General features: G+C 39.0%; 3 protein-coding genes across 6 annotated transcripts; 2 read left to right on the top strand and 1 right to left on the bottom strand.

Annotated features, from left to right (window-relative positions):
• Positions 1-9,203: 9,203 nt before the first annotated feature.
• gemin8 (gem (nuclear organelle) associated protein 8) lies at positions 9,204-11,457 on the bottom strand. 2 transcript variants are annotated; one of them, XM_079668549.1, is made up of 3 exons: positions 11,301-11,457; positions 10,215-10,590; positions 9,204-10,132 (listed from the first exon to the last, which is right to left on the bottom strand). In XM_079668549.1, exons 1-3 carry the CDS (start codon positions 11,394-11,396, stop codon positions 9,873-9,875), a joined length of 732 nt encoding a protein of 243 aa, XP_079524675.1. In that variant the 5' UTR covers positions 11,397-11,457; the 3' UTR covers positions 9,204-9,872. The 2 variants fall into 2 exon arrangements, with proteins under 2 accessions (XP_079524675.1, XP_079524676.1); XM_079668550.1 differs by having other exon boundaries at positions 11,269-11,324.
• A 122-nt stretch (positions 11,458-11,579) lies between these two features.
• Positions 11,580-20,633, top strand: LOC307031436 (uncharacterized protein). 3 transcript variants are annotated; one of them, XR_013805963.1, is made up of 15 exons: positions 11,580-11,885; positions 13,073-13,174; positions 13,502-13,597; positions 14,540-14,845; positions 14,927-15,059; positions 15,155-15,212; positions 15,380-16,348; positions 16,972-17,280; positions 17,382-17,502; positions 17,598-17,655; positions 17,823-18,866; positions 19,468-19,776; positions 19,878-20,001; positions 20,236-20,260; positions 20,345-20,633. XR_013805963.1 is itself a non-coding variant. In XM_079668552.1 (5 exons), exons 1-5 carry the CDS (start codon positions 18,809-18,811, stop codon positions 20,477-20,479), a joined length of 648 nt encoding a protein of 215 aa, XP_079524678.1. In that variant the 5' UTR covers positions 18,563-18,808; the 3' UTR covers positions 20,480-20,633. The 3 variants fall into 3 exon arrangements, 2 of the variants coding, with proteins under 2 accessions (XP_079524678.1, XP_079524677.1); XM_079668552.1 differs by lacking the exons at positions 11,580-11,885; positions 13,073-13,174; positions 13,502-13,597; ... (5 more) ...; positions 17,382-17,502; positions 17,598-17,655 and having other exon boundaries at positions 18,563-18,866; positions 19,881-20,001; XM_079668551.1 differs by lacking the exons at positions 11,580-11,885; positions 13,073-13,174; positions 13,502-13,597; ... (5 more) ...; positions 17,382-17,502; positions 17,598-17,655 and having other exon boundaries at positions 18,567-18,866.
• A 3,386-nt stretch (positions 20,634-24,019) lies between these two features.
• Positions 24,020-27,675, top strand: LOC307033329 (nectin-1-like). Its single transcript, XM_079671762.1, has 6 exons — positions 24,020-24,148; positions 24,446-24,535; positions 24,685-24,936; positions 25,287-25,625; positions 26,292-26,403; positions 26,490-27,675. Exons 1-6 carry the CDS (start codon positions 24,109-24,111, stop codon positions 26,548-26,550), a joined length of 894 nt encoding a protein of 297 aa, XP_079527888.1. The 5' UTR covers positions 24,020-24,108; the 3' UTR covers positions 26,551-27,675.
• The last annotated feature ends 24 nt before the right edge of the window (positions 27,676-27,699 follow it).

Here is a 27,699-nt window from a genome sequence, read left to right as displayed (position 1 = left end):
AAGGAGGAGATGCAGGTTATCTTATTGCAAGAAACTCACCTATCAGTACAAGAACATGAAAAACTGAAAAGGTATGGATATAACAACACATTTTTATAGTTCATTTAAGCAAGGTAGGAGAGGGGTGGCTACACTAATTGGGAACTCAGTAAAATTTGAAATAAACAAAGAAATATATGACAGAGAGGGGAGGTATGTGGTGATCAAGGGGAAAATGGAAGGACAAATGGTTACACTAATTAATGTTTACGCCCCACCGGACAGCGATAAGACTTTTTTTAAGGAATTGTTTGATATCATAGCTGTGGAAATGGAAGGAATCCTGATTTGCGGGGGGGACTTCAATGTGGTACTAAACTATGATTTGGATACAACAAGTACAAGGAAGGCTAGGACGCACATTGTCAGATACATGAACATACAACTGAGGGAACTAGGAATCACAGATATATGGAGAGATATACACACACTAGATAGAGACTACACACACTACTCACACCCACACTCAGTCTATTCTAGGATAGATTACTTTTTTATGTCAAAGGGAGATAAATATAGGGTAGAAGACTGTAGAATAGGGGTTACAGACCTGTCTGACCATAGTGCAATATATCTAACATTGAATCTAAATGGTAGGAGGAAAAACACAGTCTGGAGGTTGAATGTGGTTACATTAAACAATAATGGGTTAGTGGAAGAAATAAAGAGAGAGATAATCAGATATAAGGAGGAAAATGATAATGGGGAAGTAGACCCAACTATTCTGTGGGATGCACTAAAGGCAGTATTAAGGGGGAAACTAATAGCATAAACAGCACACCTTAAAAGAACCAGACTGGAACTCTATCAAAATGTAACTGGGCAACTAAAAGAATTAGAGAGGCAACATAAAAATACAAATGACCCAGAGACACTTAGGAAGGTTAAGGACATTAGAGGAAAGATAGAAAATATATTATTAATAGAGGTGGAGAAGAAAGCTAGGTTTTTAAAGCAGGCATATTATGAAGGGGGGCCCAAAGCAAATACATTATTGGCTAGAAAGATAAGGGCACAACAAACATTAAACACTATACATAAGATTAGGAATCCTAAAACCAATGAGTTACTTAGAGAGCCGGAGGAAATAGAGAGAGCATTTGAGGATTATTATAGGACACTATACGCACAACCAACTGCAGCAGAGGAAGAGAGTATGAAGGCATTTTTAGAGGGGCTGGACCTACCATCGATAGGAGAAGAACAGAATAGGTTATTGAACTCAGATATTACAGAAAAAGAGATGGGGGATGCAATTAGTAGAATGAAAAATAGTAAGTCACCAGGCAGCGACGGGCTGCCATCCAAATGTTATAAGATGTTCAAATCGGAACTAAGCCCCTTACTGTTGGCATCATTTAAATATACTATGAAAGAGAACAAAACTCCCCCGTCATGGAAAGAGGATATCATTACTACAATTCCCAAGGAAGGCAAGGATAAAGAATTATGTAGTAGCTTTAGACCAATATCCATACTTAATGTAGACTACAAGATGTATACGTCCATAATTTCGAAAAGATTTGAGACATTCATGCCCGACATTATAGATGAGGACCAGACTGGTTTTATTAGAGGGAGACAGACACAAGATAATATAAGGAAAACAATTCATATAGTGGAGGAGGCCCAAAGGAGGGGAGACTTTTAGTGAGTATAGATGTAGAAAAAGCTTTTGATAGTGTGAACAGGGTCTATTTGTATAATGTCTTAGAAAACTTTGGATTGAATGAAAAGTCAATAAAATGTATAAAATCATTGTATCATGAACCAACAGCTAGAGTGAAAGTGAACGGTAGTCTGACGGATCGGATTAAATTAGAGAGGTCGACAAGACAGGGCTGCTGTCTCTCCCCAACACTTTTTGATATCTTCATCGAACCATTGGCCCAAGCAATAAGGCAGAACCAGAATATAAAGGGGGTTGAGGCAGGAGGTTTAGAACACAAATTGGGACTATTTGCGGACAACTTGATAGCATACATGGGGCAACCAGACGTGGGCTTCCCCGATACTGATGGATTTACTGGAGGAATATGGACAATACACACCAACACCAGAGATCAAAGACAAATACAGAATTAGATGGGACATGGATACAATTAAATATTTAGGGGTTAATATCACAAAAGGGTTAGACAAATTATACAATGCAAATTATACGCAGGTCAATCAGAATATCAAGAGGGATTTATGTAGGTGGACAATACAGACCTAGAACTTAGTTCAAGGATTGAAATAGTTAAAATGAATATACTGCCTAGGCTACTGTACCTTTACCAATCACTACCTATATCTATTCCACAAAGTCAATTTATGGAATGGGATAAATGGATTTCAAGGTTTATTTGGGGGGGGGGAAAGGCCCAGGATTAGACTTGAGACACTGCAGCTACCCAAAGGGAGAGGAGGATTGGCAGTGCCGAGTTTCCAGGATTATTATTATGCAGCACAAATCAGAACAGTGGCATGCTGGTGTAATATGGAATACTTAGCTAAATGGAAGGACATCGAAACAAATGGGGAAAACTACCAGATTCAAAAACTACTCAGGGATAAAGAATTATTCAGGACACAGGAAAACGTATTAGACCCAATCACAAAATTCACTTTAAAAACTTGGAACACGGTAATAAAGAGATACAAAATAGGAAAAGAGACAAAGATTTTGAGATGGTTTAACAAATGATAATAAATTCCAGTCGGGAAAAGAAGATGCAGGTTTTAAACGATGGGCCCGAGGGGGCATCACAGCAATATGTAGGATGGTGAAAAAAGGGGAAATGCAGAGTTTTCAATATCTAAGAGATAAGTTCGATCTGGAAAGGGGTGACCATTTTAGATACTTCCAGGTGAGAGACTATTATATAAAAGAAATAAAAATGGATAAAAACACTAAACAAAATGGGGTAATTAAGGTAATGATTGAAGCATATGAAGGGAAGAAAGGCAGGGTGATTTCAGCTCTATATCAAGCTCTGTTGGAGAGTAGGGGGAATTCAACTCTATATATAAAAGAAAAGTGGGAGAAAGAACTCGGGATTGATATGACAGAGGAAGAATGGTATAATGTATGTAGAGTGCAGCATTCAACTACTGGCTCAAGGGTATGGAGGGAATTTGGGTGGAAAAACATAATCAGATGCTTCATAACCCCAAAGATAAAAGGGAGGTATGCCCCGGAACAGAACGCATGTTGGAGGCAATGCGGCGAGGTGGGAGCAGACCACACCCACATTTTTTTTAAATGCCAAAAGATGAAGGGATACTGGGATGAAGTATGGGGAGTATTGAAGGGGATATTAGGTTATGAGGTTCCTAAGACCGGCCTGATGTTATATGTTGGGGAATCCGGTGCAGCAAAACACACAGGGTGGGGACAGATACCTGATTAAGGTGCTGCTGGCTGCAAGCAAGAAAACAATTACCTGAGCATGGTACAAAGCAGATCCACCTACAAAGGAGCAATGGCTGGGAGTTGTACAGGAAATATTTGATATGGAGAGATTCACACACATATTGAGGGTCCAGGAAGGGAAATTTGAGTCCAAATGGGAAAAATGGGTTGAATATAAAAGAAAAATGAACGACACCACAAATTGAGAGTTGGAACAAGACCATATGTTGCATTAAAATAGGATAGAAAGCTTCCATGTCACTGTTTGCTTGTTTTTATTATTATTTGTATTTTCTTTTGTTTTCTTCAATGGGTTTCTAATTCAAGTGTATACTGAACTATATGTGGTTTTGTATGTTTATAAAAATGTCAATACAAATTTAAGTGGAAAATATATATTCGAATGCATATGATTATAATTATGAGCCTGCTATGCGTCCAAGAGACCAGGAGCAGCCAAGGATTAGAAAAAATAACGGCCATCGGAGAGAAAGGGAGCTTTGGTGTGAGGAGAACCAGTGGAGAACAGAGCAGCTGCCTTGGTGAGTGACCGGCGTTAGCTACAGTTAATGTTAGCTAACGTCAGTCACATCACAACATTGTAAAGTTAGCAATCATATATCAGGCTATAACTAAAGTAGTATTGATAATATAGTAACGTTACTGGTAGGACTGTTGATACTGATCCATAACAGAAACTAATGCGCAAGTATCAGCCGTATCTCGCGTTACCTAATGCAACTCCACACTACGGTGCTGTGTACCGGAGGGGAGACGCGAGATACGGCTGATACTTGACGATCTGGCGGAGAAAGGTTGTGGAGCCTCCGTTGATATGCCGTTGTAAATGGCTTGATGAAAAGCAGGTGTGTAGTCAGGGAGGGTGCACAGCTGATTGCAGCAGGTGAGTGGAGGTTGAGCCGGGAGCCAGGAGTGACAGCCACCAAGCACACACAAACAACACAGACAGGGGGAAACAAACAAACACAAAGGAGACAGCTGAAGCAGTACAGCCACCACAGTGTTACCTAATGGAACTCCACACTATGTCTTACGGTGCCGTGTACCGGAGGTGAGAGAGAGAGAGAGCAGCGAAGGGGGGGAAAGAGATGTAATACGGTTTCCTGATAAAGCTGTGGAGAGTATGTGCTGCAGGGAGGTCGATGCACAATGCACCCAGGAACGAACGCTAGCTCCGGTCCTTTTCCCGTGAGGGAAACTGTGGACTCGATGTCCTGACAGGCTCGAGTTTGTGCAACCTGCACAAACTCGAGCTCACCATGATTACAAATGGTGAAATGTAATGTAAAATTACCGAAAAAATACCAGCTCACTAAATCACAACCGCTCAAACCAACTACAAACTACTACCGCGGATTGGGCAGAGAACGAGTCCGAGAAAGTTGCTCCCCCGTGTGAGGTAATATGACGCGTTTGACATATGACGTTAAAAAAAAATAAAGTTTTTAGTAGCAGAGCTCAAAACGGCTCATTTTCCTCTGAATTCCTGCCCTTATGTCTTGTAAAACATATCAAATCCTGCATTAACATTTTTAATTGTAATTTTCAGGCAAGGTTAAGCATAAATGTTGTAAAAAAAAAAACCTGCAAGTTGCTCGTTAAAGGGACTCTATTCTGCTCATGTTGGGGTTCATATTTGTATGTTGTGCTTAAATTCTCCCCATGCTTTAATGCCCAAAAAGGTATTTTCTCTGAGTGCCTATGCTGCAGCAGGAGAGGGAAGACCACACAAAGCATAGACGGCCCTTTAATCTTGTTAAAATAGTTCCATATTGTCAGACTTTTATGCCAGTGTGGATTTAAATACACAACTATCAGAGTTTTAACACTTTAAGATAGTTTTATGAAACTGCCCTGGAGTCATATCAACACTTCTCAACTCCTGATAATCACCACTGAAAATCAACACTTGTTAATGTTGCACGATGTGCTCTGCAGTTCTGGGCTTGGAAGTTTTCTGAGGACAGACTGAAGGGAAATATAACAGTTGTTTATGCACGAGTGGATATGTGGACTTATGGTTTTATTTAGCAATCCCTATTTATTGATATAGCTATAATTAAGACTCAGTTTAACTGTCTGCACACTGCTATAACCAGGTCAGTGGATTGTTCCACTTTCCCCCCCCAGCTGAGTGATCATGTATTCCTTCAGAATAAAAGCCTTCTTTAAGAAATGTGCAGCCTTTGAAGTGTGTCTACTTGTCAACTGTTGCATTCGGCATCAATTCTGCAGATCAGCGAAGCAAATGCTCCAGAGAGGATGCGAGAGGATATGCAGACGTCCACCGAGACGAAGGATGCAGCGAGCACAAAGAGAGAATTCATGGAGGAGGGGGAGGAGGAGGAGGAGGAGGAGAGGAAGAATAATGATGGAGTCAACGAGAGGAGCAGATGAAAGACGGGTTCCTGACGATGATGAGACTAAAGTAGCAGTTTTGGGGGGGACAGGCAAAAGAAGAGACGTTTTACGATGGCTTCCTGCAGAGAAATTGCTGCGGTTCCCCTCGTCGCAGTAAATCTTGTCACTCCACTCCTTCCTGTCTGTTCTCAACTTATCACCGGCCTGAAGGCGAAAAACAGGCCTGCTGCTTTATTGGAAACAGATGTTGTGAATGAAAGAGAAATGCTAGGAGAAGTTGTTGGATCGGTGGCCCTCTGAATGCTGTGTTTCAATCCTCAATGTCTGCAAATCACTAATTAGAAACCATTAGCCTCTTAAATCTGTTTCCTATCATCTCAAATTCAATATGTGTTTTATTCATTCACCTCCTCCTGATCAATGACTTCAAATATACAGCAAGCTACCAAAAGCATTCAAAAATGACTCAAAAACAAAGAAATGTGACAACTAGGAAAATGCAAAAAGATGCAGCATTAGAAAGACACACAACATGGCTAAAAATAGATGCAAAACTACTACAGAGAGCACACAACCAATAGGAAACACACAATGAAACGTCTAAAAATAGATGCAAAATGACTAAAAGTAGATTATTTGAGACTCTTTGGTCATAAGTGTCTTTAGATTGGGTGAGGGGCCCCTTACATGTCTGTGTCCAGGGGCCATTTGTCTTATATCTTTGAATGAAGAATATCTGCACTTCCTGTGGCACTTCCACAGCACACAACAGACAATGTTTTCCACCTGGTCCGGCTCTTTAATCCACAGTGATGGAGCTCTTAATCCAATCAGCATCAAACTCTCACATGACGAGCTGACGTGGGGAGGATACAGTCACTTTTTTATCTCGCAAGAGCAGATGTTTGCACCAGAAATATCTTTTAAAAGACACGGAATTGTTGAGAATGTTCAGGTAAACTCACATTACAAGTTATGTCTTTGAATAAACCTGGAAAATGCATGCAGTTATGGAATATTTTGTATAACGTGCACTATTTTTGCTGTTATGTCCTGTGACATGCAACACACTGCACACTTTTGCATGTATTTTCTTCTGTATTATCTGCAGCGTGCACACTTTGACGAGTGCGCCAAGATGTCCAAAACGAACTTCCTCCAGAGGATAGAGTTGCTAAAACTTCCAAAAAGCTGCAAGAACTTTGAAGACTGTCTTTGTTTAAGCCTTTTTAAAGGAATTAGCAGACATGCAAATGAGAATCACACACGATTCATCATGCGCAACACACGCGCGCGTCAGCTGACAGCATCAAAACAACAACAAAGCAACAACAAAAACAACCCCAATTACTCTACTGTTGAGACAAAAGAAAATACAAATGTAAAGAATAGTTTACTTACCCATGTTTCAGCTGGCTCTGACTAAAATAAGTGACAGAGGTTTCCACAGGTTGTTTGGAGGGGGGTGCACTGCATACACAAACAACTGGACGTCCCGGTTAGGATCGGTGGGGGCGAGGGTTAAGGGGGTAGAAACGTGACGTCACTGCATCTAGAAATGGATCATACTCCTTAATCCTCTCCAAGCAGGGCCGTGGGAAGTAGGGGTGGTGAGGGTGCTGCAGCACCCCCTGGTGGAGGACAGGGGAACTGCACTTCCACAAGATTAAATACAAATATAATACAAAAAAAAGATTTTTCAGCCTTGATGTAACAACATTCATAATTAAGTAAAGATAACACCGTTTTCGCCCGGGTTACATTTTCCATTTGCCCTGTCCGATGGCCGCTGTAAGTGATGCAAGTGGGGGATGATGGCTTATCAGGCGCCCGCAGCTCACAGCCAGCGTGAGAGAGAGAGATAGAGAGAGGGGGTGCACCGGTACCGGCGGGGAATGTTGTTAGCTCCTGCTGCGCTAACGGATATAAGAAGCTGTTTCTACAATAATGTGGAGGGAGAGTTCTCCTGTCAGACTGAGAGGCTCAGTGAGGTAAAGGACTCTTGAGTGTTTAGATAGTTCACTTTAGTCTAAGTTATCTCAGTGGGTCTCAAACGTTTTGATTACAATTTATGTAAACAAATATTTCCAAGGCACTCCTTTATAATTATTAGGATAAATAAAAACAGGTTTGAAATCATTCCAATGTATACTGTCGGACAGTAAACCAAAACTATTGTTTAAAACTTGAGATATTTAACAATATGCATAAATTAATTAATGTTAACTGATAAAATAAGATATAAATGAACCACAAAAATAAAACAAGTTAGCCTACATTTATTTGTTATTGGCTATGGTAGGTTATTGGATATGTTCACATACTTATTTGATTATTAAAATGCAAACCGATCTTTTTCATATGGGTGTTTTAGAGTTGTATTCCCTAGATCAGTCTCTAGTTTGGGCGCTCAAAGTGCACCAGATTGAAGCATTTTACTTTAAAATGTTAAAAAAAATCTTCCCGGGGGGGCACCCGGACCCCCCTAGAAGATGTGAAGTCCACCCCCCAATTAAAACATGTTCAGGCAATACTAAATACATGTGAAGTCTTGTTATATAAGCTGTCCACCATATCAATACGTTTCTCTGTTTGTAGTGTATTGGTCTTTTGTAGGGGTTTTTCATTGCCAGCTAAAATCTTGCCTAGGGCAGCAAATTGGTGAAAACCGGTCCTGGTGTCATCCCCACGCACCCCCCATTTGAAACATGTTCCCACGGCTATGTCTCCAAGTGTCCTGATTTGTTCTCCACGTGCTATTAAATACAAAGGGAAGCTACTGTATTATTGAGAGGCATTATTTACCAAACTGCATAATATTCTAAATTAAATATCTCCCATTTTTGAGTGATATTCTAAGCTAATTATTTGGGGTAAAAATGTGATACTTTCCTGCAAAGTGTGCATGCTAGAAATACATTGAATTAATCCCAAAACATAAAGTATTATTTTTAAACAGTCAACTATAGAATACATCTATAATAAAATAATAACAGAACAAATACCTTAAACCTTACCTTGTGGAAAGTAGTATTGAGGCAGTTTACTACTTTACTGGAGTGTTCTGCTACTTTATTCTAAACTACTTTGACCAAAAATAGATTTTAAATGGAGGACTTATTTTGGAGTGTTTTTACAATGTTATGGAGCTTTCACTTAACCTGCATATTTGTTTCCTTAATAAGTGCACATTTATTTTATACATACTATATTTTAGATGTAGAAATGAACTTCCCAAAAGCTGCTTTTTGAGATTCTGTGTTAGGCTCAGAGTTTGAAAAAAATGTAGCTTCAGTAATGCCTGATGCTTTTTAGCAGAAAAAACGAATAGTTGTAAAGAAAATCCAGAACTAGAGTTCTATTAGAAAAAAGTGAAATAGAGAAATCACAACTGACAAAGCAGCTTTTATCCAAACAGAAAACACTTTATTATCAACAGGTTTGACTTTAAAATCCTTCAGTTTAAAAAAAGAAAAGGGTGGTGGAAGCACAAGATAAAACAGAATAGTGAACGCCCCTGAGGAGAAACAACGCAAATGTCTTTGAACGCGATGAACTGTCAGAATCAGAGAGGCAACGTCAACAAATCTCTCTGAGGAAACTGGAATATCAGATGCGCTCACGTGGGAACGCTCCTACATTTAAGGAGAGGAAGGGGGGGGGTGTGGTTAAACTGAGTTGACATGCAAAAGAGGAGCAATGTAGCATCAGTGAGGAAGAGGGTGAACAGAAACACGTTTGAATATATTTACATCACGTACAGGAGCGCTTTGCTTTACTTAACCAGACCAGACTTTACTGGAATCTCCCAAAAACACTCTTATATAATAACTTCTGTTAAAGCCACAACAATTCAAAATGATGTGAGCATAACAATCGTTTTCATTTGGAGCAGCAGCTGAGGGGCGTCTGGCTGAGCGGAAGATCTACTTTTTGGTGTGCATAAAATAACTTGCACCCCTCAGTTCACCCACACTGTTACTTCCACATCAGCAGCTTCGATGCAGTGGCGTCTCACGGGCAGATCGGAGGAGGGGTTCCTGCAGAGCAGGCGTCACAGTTTCAGCGGGATGACGGGCCAGTATTTGGGCTGTTTGAGGTCACAGTGTCTGTCAAAGTTGAGCTGCATGGCCGCCTCCATGGCCTGGATCTTAGCGGCATCCTCGCCGTACAGCTTCTTCATCTCGGCCCCGCGTCGCTCTCCGGGTCTCTCTGAGGGGGGGGCCATGCTGTTTCTCCAGGAGCTGCTGCGCAGGTCTTGGTCTGCAGGCACGTAGCTCTCATGCTCCTCCGCCTCGATCTGCTGCTGCTTCTCTGCAAGGACAAGACAAATGGATTCAGGGAATGCACTAAACTATAATGTCAAACTCTTTCTCTCAGCGCCCTGTTCTCTTACTCAGCTCCTCTCGGTGTTTCTCTGTGTGGGCGAAGTACTCCCGCAGCTCCTCGCTGATCTCCATGTTGCTGACGTCACACTCGATCTCGCTGTCCGAGCTGCTCTCCTCATCCCCGTCCTCTCCATCTTCCTGTCCTGCGTTCCAGTCTGCGTACCGCTGGCTGCTGGGACACGGCTCCTGACTGTGAGTGGGGCCGTGAGCCTGGCTGTGAGCGGGGCCGCGAGCCTGGCTGTGAGGAGGGCCGTAGGCGGCCTCCAGGGCCTTCCTGTAGGCCCGCTGGTGCCTCTGGTGCCAGGCCATGGCTTGCTGGTAGTGCTGCCAGTAGCGGCTGTACACAGGGCTGGAGAACCTGGACATCACACTGCTTATGTTCTCCTAGTAGTGAGAAAGATTGATGGTTATTGCATTATTTTCTCAGTCTTTTCCTAACTAATCAGCCAGTTTTAGATAACTTTAGAAGCTATTCCAGGCACTTTTGCACAGAAATGTTTCCAACTGGCAGTGAATCAGATCAAACACTTAATGTGTTGACAACTTCCAAAGATCAGAGGAGAATGGAAACCGAGTTCCCAGAGCTCAGGGCAAGTTACATTTAAGAATTTGTTATTCCACTAACATTTAAATGTAAGACCAAATTCAAACCAAAATTGTACTTCCTGATCTAAGCAAGTAAAAGTATGTTTTGAACTGCATGCAAACGTTTGGGCAATTTCTCTCTCGCTCGATTGCTCTGAATAATTATAAAGACTTTTGAAGTAATGAATTTGACCCCGTTATGTTTTAAGACTTTTTAAGGATAAATGGGAACGCTGTCAAAATGTCACGTTATTACTAATTCTGAAAGATAAAGCAAGCGTAGTAAGAGGAAGCAGCTGGATATGAATAGGCTACGTTAAACTACTATAGTAATAATACGACTCTAAAACAGTTAACTTTCAGGGTTTAAAAGGAATGGCAGAAACACGCTGCTGACATTTTAAAAGCATCAAATGAACGCCAAAAACTAAACCGTGCAACTACAGTTAATACATGTGAAGTTTAAGATGTATTTACTTGCTGTAAGCATCTCATTTGCGCACATTTACCTCCATGTTGTGTTGTGATGGATACTTCCGGGTAGACTGGTAGATTTCCCAGCAGCCTTTGGGCGAAGGCAAATAAATCCTGTTAATTGGCGCCATCTAGCGGACACTGCGCACTCCTGCAGGGCATAATAAGATTGCTAATATTAATCCTATAAATTAAATTATTGCAGAAGAAATAACAGAAATATATAGACATAGTATGGATGGAATTTGACATATAGTATTAGGTGTAATACTCTTGTAGTAAAACATGATATATAGTATAGTGTTTTGTCTCGTTGTAATGTATTTAGTTCTGCCTTGTCTTGTGCCTGTTGTCTTGTGACTTCCTGTTTTATTTTGTAGGAACCTCACCCTCTCGTTTCAGATGGACCCCGCCCTGATTGTTTTCGCCTATGTCCCCTTACCTTGTCTATATATAGGCCCTGTCTCCCTTTATCTCGTGCAAGTTCGTCTCGTTCCATATGTCAGACAGCGTCAGGTCCATGTTTTTATATTGTCTTTTTGTATCCGAGCCAAGTTTTGTTTGATACTCTGTCCTTCTCCTTTTCAATTTTTGACTATTACCTGTTTTTTCTCATCCTCGTAAGAATGTTTTTTATTGTCTCATATGTTTACCTCTATTGACTGATTTTCTGTTTATAGTGAGGTTTTAATATCTTCTATTTCGACCAGTTTTGAAAGCCTTTTTGTCTAATAATGCTCTTTTTATCCATGTTTACAGTATAGCCTCTTACAGTGTGTTCTGTTTTGTTTAAGGTGAAGCTATAAGGCTGTGGACATGGGCATGAATGACATTTCATCAGGGTCAAAGTCGAAGTCTAACCTCTTTATCACAGTCTATAAATCAAAATGATGTTAATTTTCCTACGTAATTTGACTTCACGTGTAGGCTACTCAAGCTGTTTTCATTGTCTGAAATTCCAGCAGGTCGAAATCTACTTTTTCTAAATGAGAGAAATATATTTTTTAACTTAATGTGAGCAAGGACACAATTATATTTCAGGATGTGGGTGTGTAAGACAGTACTTCTGGTGTGTGTGTGTGTGTGTGTGTGTGTGTGTGTGTGTGTGTGTGTGTGTGTGTGTGTGTGTGTGTGTGTGTGTGTGTGTGTGTGTGTGTGTGTGTGTGTGTGTGTGTGTGTGTGTGTGTGTGTGTGTGTGTGTGTGTGTGTGTGTGTGTGTGTGTGTGTGTGTGTGTGTGTGTGTGTGTGTGTGTATCTGGGTCATGCTTTGGCTCGGGGCTTCAGAGCTTTCAGAGGGATGCAAAAAGACAGATGTGGCTTTTCAAAACACATTTGCTCTTCTGATGTCTGACTGGATGAGTGAACACAAAATAAAGTGTTTTATATATTGCAACAAAAAAAAAATGTTTCAACGTTAGCAATTATGACTTCCTTGAATATCAGATTGCTGTGTAAGTAGTATTCAAATTTATAAATAACTTGTGAATTATAATGCTATATCGCATTACATAATTATCCATCTATGAAATTAGCGTATGTCTTTTTCTTCTTCTTTTAAGATGAAATACCATGGCTCATGTATTTTGTGCCTCTAATGTGACACGTTTAGCCCTTTTCATACAGTGTTGTTGTGATTGAGCGATGCAGTTTAGCTTTGCTTTAACATCAAGCATTCACACTGCATTATCTTCAGGATTGAGGGGTTTTCCCAGTAAAGTCACAAACTGGGGGGAATGGGTCGGGTACAATTTGATTCCAACAAAATGCTACAGTGGAGGAAATCTAATCCGATGACTCTGTACTCCAGTCGCAGAGTGTGTTACCTGTATCTCTGCAGACTCCTCAAGGACCTCGGACATACGGCTGTGCCGCTCTGACCTCCTGGGAATCCTTCTGTTCCTGTGTGAAGGTAGGTCTGGAGGAAGTATTTACTTTACTGAGGTACTAAAACAACACTTTATCCATCCAAATATGAAGATGTAACCTGTTCCAAATTCGGGTTATATAATCATTTATGGTGTGTTTTAATATTTGATATACTGTTGGGCATAAAAAGCGTATAAAAGCTTTGTCTCTGTATCTATATATTTACTTGAAAATGACCTTGTTTTCAAGTACCTGTACTTAGTTAGGCTTTGTAGGTCTGAACCATGATCTGTCACACAGCCATGCCCAACAGATCTTTCATTTCTTGTCCTTTTTGTATTTAAAGCTCATTATAAATGTTTCTGCACAGGGAAAGCCATTTACTCGGCATGGCAGCTGAAATGGATCAGAGTACCATGCATGGACATCAGGCCCGGTTCTGGGAGGAGATCCCGGAAGCACAAAGGTAAATATACAACATGTTAAGTAGGAGTGTAACATGTATAAGATGACGTTAACCCGTTTTTATCTTATTTTTTATTCTCATGGTGACGGTGTTCACAGTTTTTTGGGCAGTCGCTCTGTACGTCCACTTCTCACACGGCTACACTATCTGGATCACGGCTAAAACCTGAGTGGAGGGTGCTCTCAATGTGGCTCGTTTTCTTGTCACAGCAGCATGTTAACAAGGGATTGCACATTTAAACTGGCATACAAATAAACATAATCACTATATATGCATATCTATTCTAAAATGATTCTAAAGGGATTTTAATTATACTTATTACTTATGTTGAGCAGGGCTTTTACTTGTATCAGAGTATTTTTACTATTTGGTATAACTACTTTTACCTGGGTATGATATCTGAAACTCTCTGTCTCTAAAGTGATGCATGTTTGTTTTGTAAAAGTCCATTCCAAAATTCCTTTCTTCTGAAAAATAAAAAGTATTATTCCAAGTAAATCAAACTCTGCTGGGATGGTTTGCTTTAAATCCTGTGGAAAACGCATAACACTACAACTAATCATCAAACACCTCTGGCTTCCAGGGTAAGTTTCCTATTTTTAAGTGATGGAAAACCCCCGAAAGCACAATGGGTCCTCTTCAATGAGATACAAAAGGGGCCTTGACATGACGGTTGAAGCACTTGCACTTCCTTCCCCGGAAACAAAATGTTTTCAGGTAGTTTGAAGTTCATATCTGCTCTTCCGCCTTTAGTTTGTCTACCGCCTGTAGAACTGTTACTCGTCTGTCAATATGGATGGACTGACTCTGTTTTATTCTCTGATTCTGCCCCTCTGTTTTGGCTCTGAAGGTACAGAACAGGAGCTTTTCTTTGTCAGTTTGCACTTTGTAAGATAAGGAGTCAAATGTCCTGTTTAATTCACTTCTTAACCTTTCATGCAGTGACTATAATGAAAACCATCGGGACAGGGTCATACGTCACTGAAATATGTGTTAATAATCCACTGAGTGCCGTCACAATGATAGTGTGTAAGATCGGAACAGAAAGGAGTGGAGAGTGTCTTCTGCTGTTTGAACCGATAGAGGGCTTCGTGCAACAATGTGACTCCAGGTTCTCTCTGAAGACGGAGAATCAGACTGTGTTTCTCCACCTGATGAATTTAACACCAGTGGATAGTGGGAAGCACACCTGTGAATGTTCTCATAATGGAGGAACAGATATCATGCATCTGAACATCACTGTGGAAGGTAAATGTAGATTTTAAACACGTTTGCATGATGCCTACTTGGTGCAAGTGTTCTTTTTCTAACCATTTTCTTTTCTTTAAGATGTTTATTTAGAAGATGTAGACGGCATCATTTTTACTCAAATACCAATCCCAGGTATTCTGATTGGTGCAGCTGTATTCATCATCATAACTGCAGTCACCATCTGGTGTGTCTGCAGGAGAATACATCAAGGGTGAGACACTTCCTTAATATTCAGAATATCTCTCAAAGATATGCTTTAGTTTCTGTGTATTTTTGATGTTTTACTGACCCTTCCTTTCTTTAAAGTGTCTGTTTAAGGTCAGCCACATCTGGATCATCTGCATGTGAAAATCCCGGCAATTTGGTGAGTGATGCTTTCTTTAAACTCACAAAGCAGTCAGTAGATGTGTATAAAATAATGTATAAATGATGCACAAAACCTATATGTCACACTACAGGAAAGGTAAACCCCAAAAAGCATTGTAGCGCCTCTTTAAAACAAGTATTGCATTAAGATTAGTATTTGTCCAGGATGGAGATGACCCTGATGACCCCTACACAGCCCTCCAACAGCCAGACAGTGATCTCTACCAGGGTGTCTCTAATTCAGCCGGCAGAGAGACGGGTGCTTTGGAGAGCCAGAAGAAACACGGCAGAGAGACTGATGCAAGCTGCAAACTCTATGCTAACATGTAACCAACAATCAAGAGAACAGCACTGTATAACATGTTGGCAACTTTTAAGATGATCCTACAATAATATCCCTTTTTGTCATTAACAAATCAGCATTGATTATTCAACTTTTTGGGTTTAATGATGGATTTTTATAAAAGAGAATGAGCTAACTTGAGTGTAAAACTGCCTAAAAATCATGTCTTACTTGGGACACTTGGACTGGCTACTGGTGTTTAATTACTGGGATTTTAAAATACATTCCAACTGCATGATTGCTAACTGAAGAATTAAAACCCCTAAATATTCGTCTTCTTGTGCACAGTGTGTTTCCGTGTGAACAAAGTGAATAGTCTTGCAAGAAGTGAGGGAGGTTTTTGTTACTATGTAGAAATGCTGTCTGCAGACGACACCCTGGTTTACCTGTTAAAGACACGAGGAACCAAAGTGGCTTCGAGCTGCAGCTTTCTATTCACAGCCCGAGCTCAGGCCTCTAAATATGTGATCACCACAGAGCAAGTTTTGTGACGTACAATTCAAACTAACTGCAAGACCAAAGCATGCAGTACTTCACATGTGTTGCATTCTGTGACTGTAGACCTGACCGTCTGCATCGACACGGGCATCAGAAGCGGTCAGACACAGTAAAGCAGAAGCTCCTGACTTCCTTTAATGACATTTCTCACCACCTGTGAGAGTGTGAGGTTTAAGTGTTCAGAGATGTGCGTCTTCTTCTCTTCAGAACAGGATCCACTCGCTTCTTGACCGGTATGGAAGCAAAATGGAGACTGTTCTTGGTTCTGCTTCTGCCACTAACAAAGTGTGAAGGTAATGTACTGAAACATATTTGTGCAAATCGATGCATGTTGTTTTTCTCTGTCTTTGGTTTAAAGAGGACATCTTAACAGCTTCAGTAGTTTTTCTTTAGTGGGATTTAAAAATATAATTTGGTGTTCACAAATTAGACGAATACAGCTGCTTACTCAGACTTTCTGTTTAGTATTTGCGGCAGCTTGAGGTTAATATCAGCCCCTTCCACCTTTAATAGAGTATAGAGAGGACAGATTAGCTCATTCTCAGGTTCATATCAGTATGTAGTGTCTCTACTGGGACATGTCTCCATGCTTTAATGTTCAAAAAGCTCTTTATTTTTCTCATACTGCCTGTGCTGCAGCACCTCTTTTCACCCTCCGTCTGAAACCAGAGCCCAGTCTGCTCTGATTGGTTAGCTGGCCGACTCTGCTTAGGCTAAGGGGCGGGACTTCTCTATCACGTACAATTGGTTGGAGCGCTAGCCAATAGAAATAGAGGATTACATAGTGATGGCACTATCTTCCACAAGTAAACAAACAAGTCCAATGGAGGCATTTAAGGCGGGGCGAGTGCTAGTTTTGGAATGTGATGGACTCAAAAAATATCCTCATAAGCTTCTTATCTTTCCTTTTTTGCAGTGACTATAGTGAAAACCATCGGGAGAGGACCAGACGTCACTGAAATATGTGTTAATACTACACTGAGTAACATGACACTCATATTCTGTAAGATCAGAACAGAAAGGAGCGGAGCAGAGTGTTTTCTGCAGTATGAACCGATAGAGGTCTTCGAGCAACAATGTGACTCCAGGTTCTCTCTAAAGACGGAGAATCAGACTGTGTTTCTCCACCTGATGAATTTAACAGCAGTGGATAGTGGGAACCACACCTGTGAATGTTCTTATCCTGAGGGAACATATATCTACCATCTGAACATCACTGTGGAAGGTAAATGCAATATTACATCAAACTGTGTGTACATTCGTACAAGTAGAGCGAATAAAAGTGTCAGATTTCTAACAATCATGTTTTTCTTTATTACATTTTAGAAGACAGAGAGGAAAGCAGTTCAACACAAATGCAGATCCCAGGTATTTTGATTGGAGCAGCTGTAATCATCATCATCACTGCAGTTACCATCTGGTGTGTCTGCAGGAGAATACATCAAGGGTGAGAGACTTCTTTAATATTCAGAATATCTCTCAAAGATATGCTTTATTTTCTGTTTGTATTTGATGTTATACTGACCCTTCCTTTCTTTAAAGTGTCTGTTCAAGGTCAGCCACATCTGGATCATCTGTGTGTGAGAATCCCGGTAATTTGGTGAGTGATGCTTTCTTTAAACTCAGAAAGCAGTCAGTAGATGTGTATAAAATAATTTATAAATGATGCACAAAACCTATATATCACACTACAGGAAAGGTAAAGCCCTAAAAGCACATTAGGGCCTCTTTAAAACAAGTATTGCATTAAGATTAGTATTTGTCCAGGATGAAGATGACCCTGATGACCCCTACACAGCCCTCCAACAGCCAGACAGTGATCTCTACCAGAGTGTCTCTAATTCAGCCGGCAGAGAGACGGGTGCTTTGGAGAGCCAGAAGAAACACGACAGAGAGACTGATGCAAGCTGCAATCTCTATGCTAACATGTAACCAAAGATCAAGAGAACCGCACTGTATAACATGCTGGGAACTTTTTAAGATGATCCTACAATAATATCATTTTTTGTCATTAACAAATCAGCATTTATTAAAACTTGTCAGGTTTAAAGATGGATTTTTATAAAACACAAAAAGAACAATGAGCTACAAAATTAGCATAAACTGTTTTTAAATCCTTGGGATTGTTGTTTTTTGTAAATGTTTCTTGTTCTCAGTCTTAGTTGATGAACTAATTGACAAAAATGTATTATTTTTTGCCATTACTTCAGCTATTAGTGTTTAATTGTTGGAATTTCAAAATAAATTGCAACTGCTTGATTGTAAACTAAATCATTAAAACACCTTAATATTGAAGAACAGTGTGTTTGTTGATGTGAACAAAGTGCTTGAACTGAGATATGTTTTTGTAGCTTTTAAAAAACTCTGCCAAATGCATTCGACACCCTGGTTTACTTGTTGAAGACACGAGGAACTAACATTGCATCGAGTTGCAGCTTTCTATTCACAGCCCAAGCTCAGGCCTCTAAATATGGGATGACCACAGAGCAGACACCTCAAGCAAGTTTTGTGACGTACAACTCAAACTAACCTCAAGACCAAAGCACGCTACGCTTGTAGACCCACCGATCTGCATCGACACCGGTATAAGAAGTGTTAAGATTCAGTAAGAGTGTCGTCATTTGAAAGCAGAAGCTCCTGAGAGCACTTCCTTTAATGACATTTCTCACCTCCTGTGAGAGTGAGAGGTTTAGGTGTTCAGAGATGTGCGTCCTCTTCTCTTCAGAACAGGATACACTCGCTTCTTGACCGGTATGGAAGCAAAATGGAGACTGTTCTTCGTTCTGCTTCTGCCTCTGACTGCGTGCGAAGGTAATGAACAGAAAACACGTTTTTAAAAATGTATGCAGGTTGTTTTTATCTGTCTTTGGTTTAAAGAGGACATTTTACCAGCTTCAGTTTTCTTTAGTGGGATTACAATATGATTTAGTCACAAAATCTACAACAACAGCTGCTAACTCAAACTTTCTGCATTTCTTTTTTTTTGAAGGTTAATATCTGCTCTTTTACCTTTAATAGAGTTTAAAGAGTATAGATTATGATCATTTTCAGGATCATATTTGTATTTTGTGCCTCTACTGGGACATGTCTCCATGCTTTAATGTTCAAAAAGCTCATCTTTTCACCCTCTGTCTGAAACCAGAGCCCATCTGCTCCGATTGGTTAGCTGGCCGACTCAGTTGTGATTGATCACAACTTAGAGATGTCCCGCCCCTTAGCCTTTCACGTACAATGTGTTGGAGCACTAGCCAATAGAAGTTTGAGTATTCAATAGTGATGTCACTTTGTTCAGGAAGTAACCAAAGGAGTCCAACGGAGGTGTTTCAGGCAGTGGGGGACGCGCTGGTTTATGCTAGTTTTGCAATATACAAAAAATATCCTCATAAGCTTCTTAACTTTTGTTTTTTTGCAGTGACTATAGTGAAAACCATCGGGAGAGAACCAGACGTCACTGAAATATGTGTTAATACAACACTGAGTCCCATCATAATAATAGTGTGTAAGATCAGAACAGAAAGGAGCAGAGCAGAGTGTAATCTGCATTATGAACCGATAGTGGGCTTCGTGCAACCATGTGACTCCAGGTTCTCTCTGAAGACGGAGAATCAGACTGTGTTTCTCCACCTGATGAATTTAACAGCAGAGGACAGTGGGAACCACACCTGTGAATGTTCTTATCAAGAGGGAACATATATCTACCATCTGAACATCACTGTGGAAGGTAAATGCAATATTACATCAAACTGTGTGTACATTCTTACAAGTAGAGCGAATACAAGTCTGACATTTCTAACAATCATGTTTTTCTTTATTATATTTTAGAAGATAGAGAGGAAAGCATTTCAACACAAATGCATATCCCAGGTATTTTCATTGGTGCAGCTGTATTCATCATCATCATCACTGCAGTTGTCCTCGGGTTCCTCTACAGAGAAGCACGTCAGAGGTGAGAGACTTCTTCAATATTCATAACTTTTATTTAGAAATGCTTCATAATGTCATAGCATTGGGCTCCTTTTTAATAACATAGCTATATTTAAATGCACTGCAGTCTTGGGTGTGACCTTCTTGGCTTTCAGTTCCATATAAAAAAAGACACTGCCTTTCATTTCCTGTTGTTTAAATAAAACTGCAGAGTGAAGCAGCATCAATACTAATGCATTGTTTTTTGACCCAACAGAAGACAACCACATCCCCCAAACACGGTAACATACCTAAACATTTAACACCTTCAATTATGTGTTTTTATTGAATCGGTTTTTAATATAAATACACGTGTGTTTCTGCAGGAAGAGGACATAGAGCCGTACAGCATCTTCATGCAGAGAGAGAGCGGGCTTTATTCAACCGTCAGGATAAATATGAATAATCCCAATAGTTCACTTGTTTCTACCACAGAGGAAACACTTTCTGGAAGCTTGTGAACGAGCTGTTTCCACAAGAGGACACTGTTTTACTTTCTGAATGATCCTGTATCCCGAGGGAGTGTAATGACTACAATTGTTAGAATGAATTCACTGTTATTATATCACACTGTAAAAATGATAAACTGTCTTAGAAATAAACAGTACAAACTAAGTTGTTTTTTTGGGCGTAAATCAGATCCAGAATATGAACACATTATATTATACTATAATTAATTAGATTAGATGCATATTTCATTTAGAATAAACAACAAATAGCAATTGTTTAGTCACGAAAATGACATGGAACGTTTATTCTAATGCAATTTGATGGCAGGGATTTATGTTGGAGTAAATTACTATAATCAATATTTGCAATTTTGATACTTAAAAGGTCATTTTGATGCTTTCACTGCCATACTTATTCTTAAGTTTTTCTACAGTGTAGCCACTTTTAATCAATCCCTTTTTGATAGCATGCTCAGAAAGCACTTCGTGATGCACTTTGGGATGTTCTGCTCTAAAGGCCCAGATTCGGCCCGTCTCCCATTTACTGCCGATTTCGGGCCGGTGTATCTGGGCCTTAAAGTAAAAAGTGTTACCAAAATAAAGTGACTTCCTGCTTTTATAATAATAAGGTCATGCAGAGCAGGGGCGCTGGTGGTTTAGCAGTGAGCGGTTGGTCACAGGTGTTGGTGTGAAATAGATAGTCACGCTGTCAGCAAAATCACACTGTTGTTGGTTGTTCTAAAGTTGTTTTGCAAGTGTCTCTTTAACTGCTGCCAGGTAGCGAAGGTACTTTCCAGTATAATAGTTTTACATTTCCAAAGTATATGTGGCGTTTCAATTACATGGTAGATATAAAATAGTCTTCCTGTGAAACACCTCCATACTTTACATTTAGGTCTTTCCTACTTAGAGTGTTGTTATCTTGATGACTTTAGAGGTTTTTATAGCATGAATTAATGTGATAATAATATCATCTTTATTCATTTTTATCCCCAAGGCTGCAAATTATAGTATTAGCCACTTCCACAAAATCAGAGCTAGGTTCTTTCCAAAGATAAAATAAAATAATTCAGAGGAAATAAACGGGGACTTCCCTGTATTTTGTAAACAAGATTACACAAGAGATTTAATTATATGAATGTTGGTTGCCAATCAAACATCAACCTTTCTGGGTTTAACCCTGCCTTGGGCTTCTTCAAGTGTGTGTGCCCTCTTAGAATCCTTCCTGTTAGCGGGGCTGTGATACTTCATCCTGCTTCCTGAAACTCAAAGGTTTCCTGATGACAAAACATTCAGGAATGTTATGAAGGATGACTGAAATCATATAACTAAAAGGATGTTAAAGGGGCACTGTATGCTTTTTGGTGATCTCATGGGCTCTTTCCTATAGTGAATATACATTTCTGTGCATGTTAATGGTCTGCAAAGGCTAAAATCTGTTTCTCTCCCACTCACTCCCTGAACATGAGCCTAATGGGAACCCTTTAAATATTGAGGTGAAACATGCTTTACAAAAATGTGAATCCAGGAATCATTACAACTCAAAACCAGGACTTGTATTTCTCTGTTTTAGAGATAGGACTGCCTTCTCATGGACTTTCCAGTTCAGCTCGAGTAAACTGTGGCTCATAATGTGCAGCCTCACATTGGTATCACCCTTTAGATTTGATAGAGCGCCCACCATGCATGAGGGGATATGGTGTCACTGTGACACCTCTGTGGGAACTTCTGCTCTGGGATTTTTACTTTACTACAAATTACTGAAGGTAAAGACACATTAACTGGAATCTATATTTACAACAAGAGCCAAGTTATATGATGTTCAAGTCTAATATAAGATAAGATTTATTTTTAGAAGATACGATTTATTTTTGGTCGAAAAGCGCCTGTAAAAGCGTTTGATAAATAAAATGTATTATTATTTATTTATTCATTCATTAATTAAAAGCAAAAAGTATTATCATATTATACTTAAAACACTAAAACTACTCATACAACTGGATGATATTGAAAATGTAATTGTTTGCATCTGTATATGGTGGAGCTGTCTTTAATGTACTTTTTTTGTTTTACTGTTGATCGTCTTATTCCATGAAAGTACTTCATCATCCAGTAGATGATTTAAATTTACATCTCTGCAGTCTTTTTATTTTGTTATAAAACTCTTAATGACACAAAAAAAGCCATAATTTTCTCTGTCAGAGCACTCAATCTCAAACAAATCAATAACAGCTAGTAGTAGTAGTAGTACTAATAGTAGTAGTAGTAGTAGTAGTAGTAGTAATAGTAGTAGTACTAATAGTAGTAGTAGTAGTAGTAGTACTAATAGTATTAGTAGTAGTAGTAGTACTAATAGTAGTAGTAGTAGTAGTAGTAGTAGTACTAATAGTAGTAGTAGTAGTAGTAGTACTAATAGTAGTAGTAGTAGTACTAATAATAGTAGTAGTACTAATAGTAGTAGTAATAGTAGTAGTAGTAATAGTAGTAGTACTAATAGTAGTAGTAGTAGTAGTAGTACTAATAGTAGTAGTAGTAGTACTAATAATAGTAGTAGTACTAATAGTAGTAGTAATAGTAGTACTAGTAGTAGTAATAGTAGTAGTACTAATAGTAGTAGTAGTAGTAGTACTAATAGTAGTAGTACTAATAATAGTAGTACTAATAATAGTAGTAGTACTAATAATAGTAGTAGTACTAATAGTAGTAGTAATAGTAGTACTAGTAGTAGTAATAGTAGTAGTACTAATAGTAGTAGTAGTAGTAGTACTAATAGTAGTAGTACTAATAATAGTAGTACTAATAATAGTAGTAGTACTAATAGTAGTAGTACTAATAAAAGTAGTAGTACTAATAGTAGTAGTAGTAGTAGTACTAATAGTAGAAGTACTAATAATAGTAGTACTAATAATAGTAGTAGTACTAATAGTAGTAGTACTAATAATAGTAGTAGTACTAATAGTAGTAGTACTAATAGTAGTAGTAGTAATAGTAGTAGTAGTACTAATAGTAGTAGTAGTAATAGTAGTAGTACTAATAGTAGTAGTAGTGCTAATAGTAGTAGTACTAATAGTAGTAGTAGTAATAGTAGTAGTACTAATAGTAGTAGTAGTAGTAGTAGTAGTACTAATAGTAGTAGTACTAATAATAGTAGTACTAATAATAGTAGTAGTACTAATAGTAATAGTAGTAGTAGTAGTAGTAATAGTAGTAGTATGAATAGTAGTAGTAGTAGAACCTTTATTTAGCCAGGAAAATCAATTAACAACAAATTGTTATTTTCAATGATGACCTGACAGGAGGCAAAGGCTTCCTGAGGGGATAATAAAAAGACAGACTCCGAACACTACAGAACCCAGGAGACAACACAATGACACAGAGCAGAGATGGCAGGCATCGCAGTTGAATATAAATCTAAAATAATACAGTTGGAGTTCAATCAGTCATTAAAATAATATAGAACATTAATTCATTTATTCATTCATCCATTCATTCATTCATGGCAATGCATACTATAGGAGAGATCAAGCAGAATTGTGTATTTCCCCTCCTTCAGTTTAATTTCAGTTTTGTTTTGCCCTTCCCTTTAAAAGCAGGAGAGGCTGAACTGAAAGTGCACTTGAACACAGCAGCAACAAAACAAGATGTTACTGATCCTCACCCTGACTGCTTTGCTGTTTACAGGTAAGAAGAGGGTAACCCTTCTGAATTCACTGCCTACTGTTGGAGAATATATATCCAGCTCTTGTGTTGTCAAATGTATAATATCATGTTGTCTATATTTAATTTGTAGAGTTGTTAAAGTGATTTTATGATTTGTTATCATAATATGTTAAAGGCTAGGACTTTTTCTCTTTTGAAAATCTACAGATAAGCTTAGTATTTTATTCACAGTTAATCCTTGTTATTTCTTTGAATGTTTACAGCACAGGTTTTACTTTCATTCTCATACACTGACACAGCTGTTTCGATTCTTATCAGCATCCATGTCACAGATTACTGGTTATGGCAATATGACAGTGGACTATGGACGTGATTCAAAATATGGATGTGCTGTAGCCAACCTGAAAGGTAAGGAAAACTGTATTTATTGATGTGATTGGTTGACTGACTGTCTGTCTGGCTTGCTGGTTGTTTGGTTGGTTTGATTGTAATATTTACCAAGTCCAATTAGTACTTGGAAAAAAATGGTTGATTGGATGTTTTCCATTTCCCAACAGATGTGCAGCAGGTGACATGGCAAAGGCTTGTCCCGGACAGGCCCATAGAGAATTTAGCGACGTACAGTAAGCGGTTTGGGGAGCATGTGAATGATCCCTACAGAGGGAAGGTGATCTTCACAGAAGCGACGCTCAGCTCATCTTCCATCACTCTGGCCAACGTCACCTGGGAGGATGAAAGCTGTTATATCTGCGCCTTCAACCGGTATCCTGATGGGTCCATGAGGAAGCAGATATGCGTCACAGTGCAAGGTAAATGTAACAACATGTAGGGAAAAGGTCCAAATAATGTAATTGCTTGGATTACCTACAATTCATATGCAAATAAATTAAAGAGTAAAGTATACACAACAATGTAAAACATGAGCACATATAGTACAGTTTAAAAAGCAGAAATACAATCTAAACTGAGAGAAAATGCTGTGAACAGTACAGCTTACAAGGAACAAATCAAATCTGATCCTTTTGCAACAAACACATTATTCTCCTTTTAGTTTTTTGCAACAATAATCTGATTATGTCTCTTTGCATGTAACTGTAATCGGTTACTCCTCAAGCCTTTAAAGCATTTAGGTCAGTGTTTTCTTATTTTCTATTCTAAGGAATATCCAGTTTTAAAACAGAAGTGCATGCTCCCAGCAGTGACCCTGAGGAAGAGGAGGAGGAGGATGAAGAGGTTGTGTTCAGCTGCTCTGCTACAGGAAAACCAGCTCCAGCCATACAGTGGGAAATCCCTTCTCAAGCCACGCAAACACACCGGCAGCCAATCACTACAGTAGCAAATGAAGACAAGACGTTTACTAGCAGCAGCAACGTCACTCTGCGACTCCCTACTGGGTGGGAAGGACATGTGGTCTGCCTGCTGAACAGTGGAGCCATGGGACAAAGGAGCGAGAGGATTCCCTTTTCTTTACCTGCCAGGGAGAAGCAGGAAGAGGAAGGTATGCCTGACAATCCTTTTGTATCACATGCTCTTTAGCTGGAAGTTACTCATGATGATCGCATCCTGGAAAAGTTCCAGAAATGTGTGGAATTATTGTTATTACTGAACACAGTGTGCTGTTGGTATCTTTGCCTGCTTAAATCGGCACAGGAGGGTGTCATACTCACATAGAAGTCAAGCTATCAAAAGCATTTTACTCTGGGTTCCAGGTAAAAAAATGTAAGGGGGCTTTTAGATCTGGCTACGCTGGTGTTATGGCTGCCGGATTTGGCCCCCCCTCTGTTACTTTGACCATGATGGAACTTTTTTTAACACAAAGTTGTAATTTCCTACAAGTGTCTCCTTTGTTTACTGCCGGTAAGCCACACTGCTATTGTTAAACTGCTATGCTGTGACTCATCATTTACATTAGGTTTCCTCATACTGTAGGCTACATTACAAGAAGTCAAAAAACTCCCGGGTCTCGAGAAAGTGTCAGCTGTGCATGTTGTTTCCGTTTCACTTCTTCTTAGCTTTCATTTCGACCAACCGGACAATGATTTACTGCGTTATCAACTGCTCACTGGGTCACCTCATGAAAGATCATGTTACTCTGACATTTCCCACCTTCCTCTTTTTCTTTTAACGGTTATTAACCTTAATCTTGTTTTAATCTTGTGTGCAGGGAAAACACAGTCCACCTCAGGGACTGCACTTGTGATTTCTGCTGTAGTTTCAGTCACTTTCATCATCATCATCATCATCGTCGTTGTTTTTGTTGTAATAAAGCGAACAAGGTGAGATATTTAACATTGTGTTCATACTTCTCTTTATAGTGAGGTATTACAAGTAGGGTTAACAAGCTTTTCTTTCTTCCTGGCAGGTCCAGGAGACCAGAAGAAAGGAAAATGGACAATAATGATTTAAATGTAGTTTTCATGTAACCTTTAATAGTGTTTAATATAAAATCTGCAAACCAAGGATCACAGATAGTTTTTTAAATATTTATTTGTAATTTAATTATTCAGCACTTTATACATCAGCAAAGCAAGTTCAGGAGTGGTCAAATGTTTCAAAAATGATTTGTTCACTGTCTACTTTCGAGTTTAATCCATCACATGTAGAAAGCACTTCGCTGTTATTCAGGGTGAGAGTGACGGCAGCTTAGTGCAATATAAAAGGTTTGCATTAACAGGAAGATATGAAAAACTATTTTGGTGTGCTGTCCTGCAAGTGTGCTGTGTGGGGAAGACAGAGAAAGAAGCAAGAAAATCACAGGCAGAAAAATATATATCATTGTGTTAATTTTGCAGCAAATTTGACCTCTATCAAGTGATTAGGTTGATATATAGAGCAACCAGGTGATTGTTTAAGTGAACAATAAGAATCTATATTATTTATTAATTATAATATGTAACATCATATTATGTATGTTGCTGCTATTTTGCACATTTCTGGCAGTTTTGCACTTTAACGTTTCTGCCCAAATGTTATTTATTGCACCATAGACATATTTCCTCGTAAACTGTAACTGTAGGGCTCTATATGTGTTAAAGAGCTAATTGTGTGTATTCATTTACTGTTGCATGAATGTTTTACAATGGATTATTAGACTCTTATCTGCAATATGTTCAACGTGTTGATACTGTGTGTTATAAATAATGTAATCTCTAACTCGTATCATATATTATTACATTTTGGGTTAATAAAACCAGTGGTGTAAAGTAACTAAGTACATTTACTCAAGTACTGTACTTAAGTAAGAGTATTTCATGTTTTCTCTACTGTCTTCTAAAATTCATAGGCAAATATTGTACTTCTACTCAACTACTTGTATTAGTCCCTTAAATTACTTACAGATTTTGATTAACGATGTGCAATAAAGTAAGTGAGTCAATTCACAAGCTACCCTGTATATAAAAGCCATTAAAACTAGCTGCACCTTTACCAGCTTTGAAAACACTTTAATGATCAATCATTATAAATCGTATCATATAAATTATTCTGAAATGGGACAATCAGCATAATGAGTACTTTTACTGTTGTACTTTTACTTGTAACCTTTTGAATGCAGGACTTTTACTTGTAACAGA

Source organism: Notothenia rossii, assembly GCF_949606895.1.
Source record: "Notothenia rossii genome assembly, chromosome: 3".
Classification (NCBI taxonomy): domain Eukaryota; kingdom Metazoa; phylum Chordata; class Actinopteri; order Perciformes; family Nototheniidae; genus Notothenia; species Notothenia rossii.
This window is presented reverse-complemented; position numbering and strand designations above follow the sequence as displayed.

Coding starts and splice junctions, on each gene's coding strand:
- LOC307033329 (XM_079671762.1), top strand. CDS start 24,109: ATGTTACTGATCCTCACCCTGACTGCTTTGCTGTTTACAG. Junction 24,149..24,445: donor GACTGCTTTGCTGTTTACAG/GTAAGAAGAGGG, acceptor GATTCTTATCAG/CATCCATGTCACAGATTACT. Junction 25,626..26,291: donor GGAGAAGCAGGAAGAGGAAG/GTATGCCTGACA, acceptor TCTTGTGTGCAG/GGAAAACACAGTCCACCTCA.
- LOC307031436 (XM_079668551.1), top strand. CDS start 18,809: ATGGAAGCAAAATGGAGACTGTTCTTCGTTCTGCTTCTGCCTCTGACT. Junction 19,777..19,877: donor TCTGAACATCACTGTGGAAG/GTAAATGCAATA, acceptor ATTATATTTTAG/AAGATAGAGAGGAAAGCATT. Junction 20,002..20,235: donor TACAGAGAAGCACGTCAGAG/GTGAGAGACTTC, acceptor TTGACCCAACAG/AAGACAACCACATCCCCCAA.
- gemin8 (XM_079668549.1), bottom strand. CDS start 11,396: ATGGCGCCAATTAACAGGATTTATTTGCCTTCGCCCAAAGGCTGCTGG. Junction 10,591..11,300: donor CATCACAACACAACATGGAG/GTAAATGTGCGC, acceptor TCTCACTACTAG/GAGAACATAAGCAGTGTGAT. Junction 10,133..10,214: donor GAAACACCGAGAGGAGCTGA/GTAAGAGAACAG, acceptor TTGTCCTTGCAG/AGAAGCAGCAGCAGATCGAG.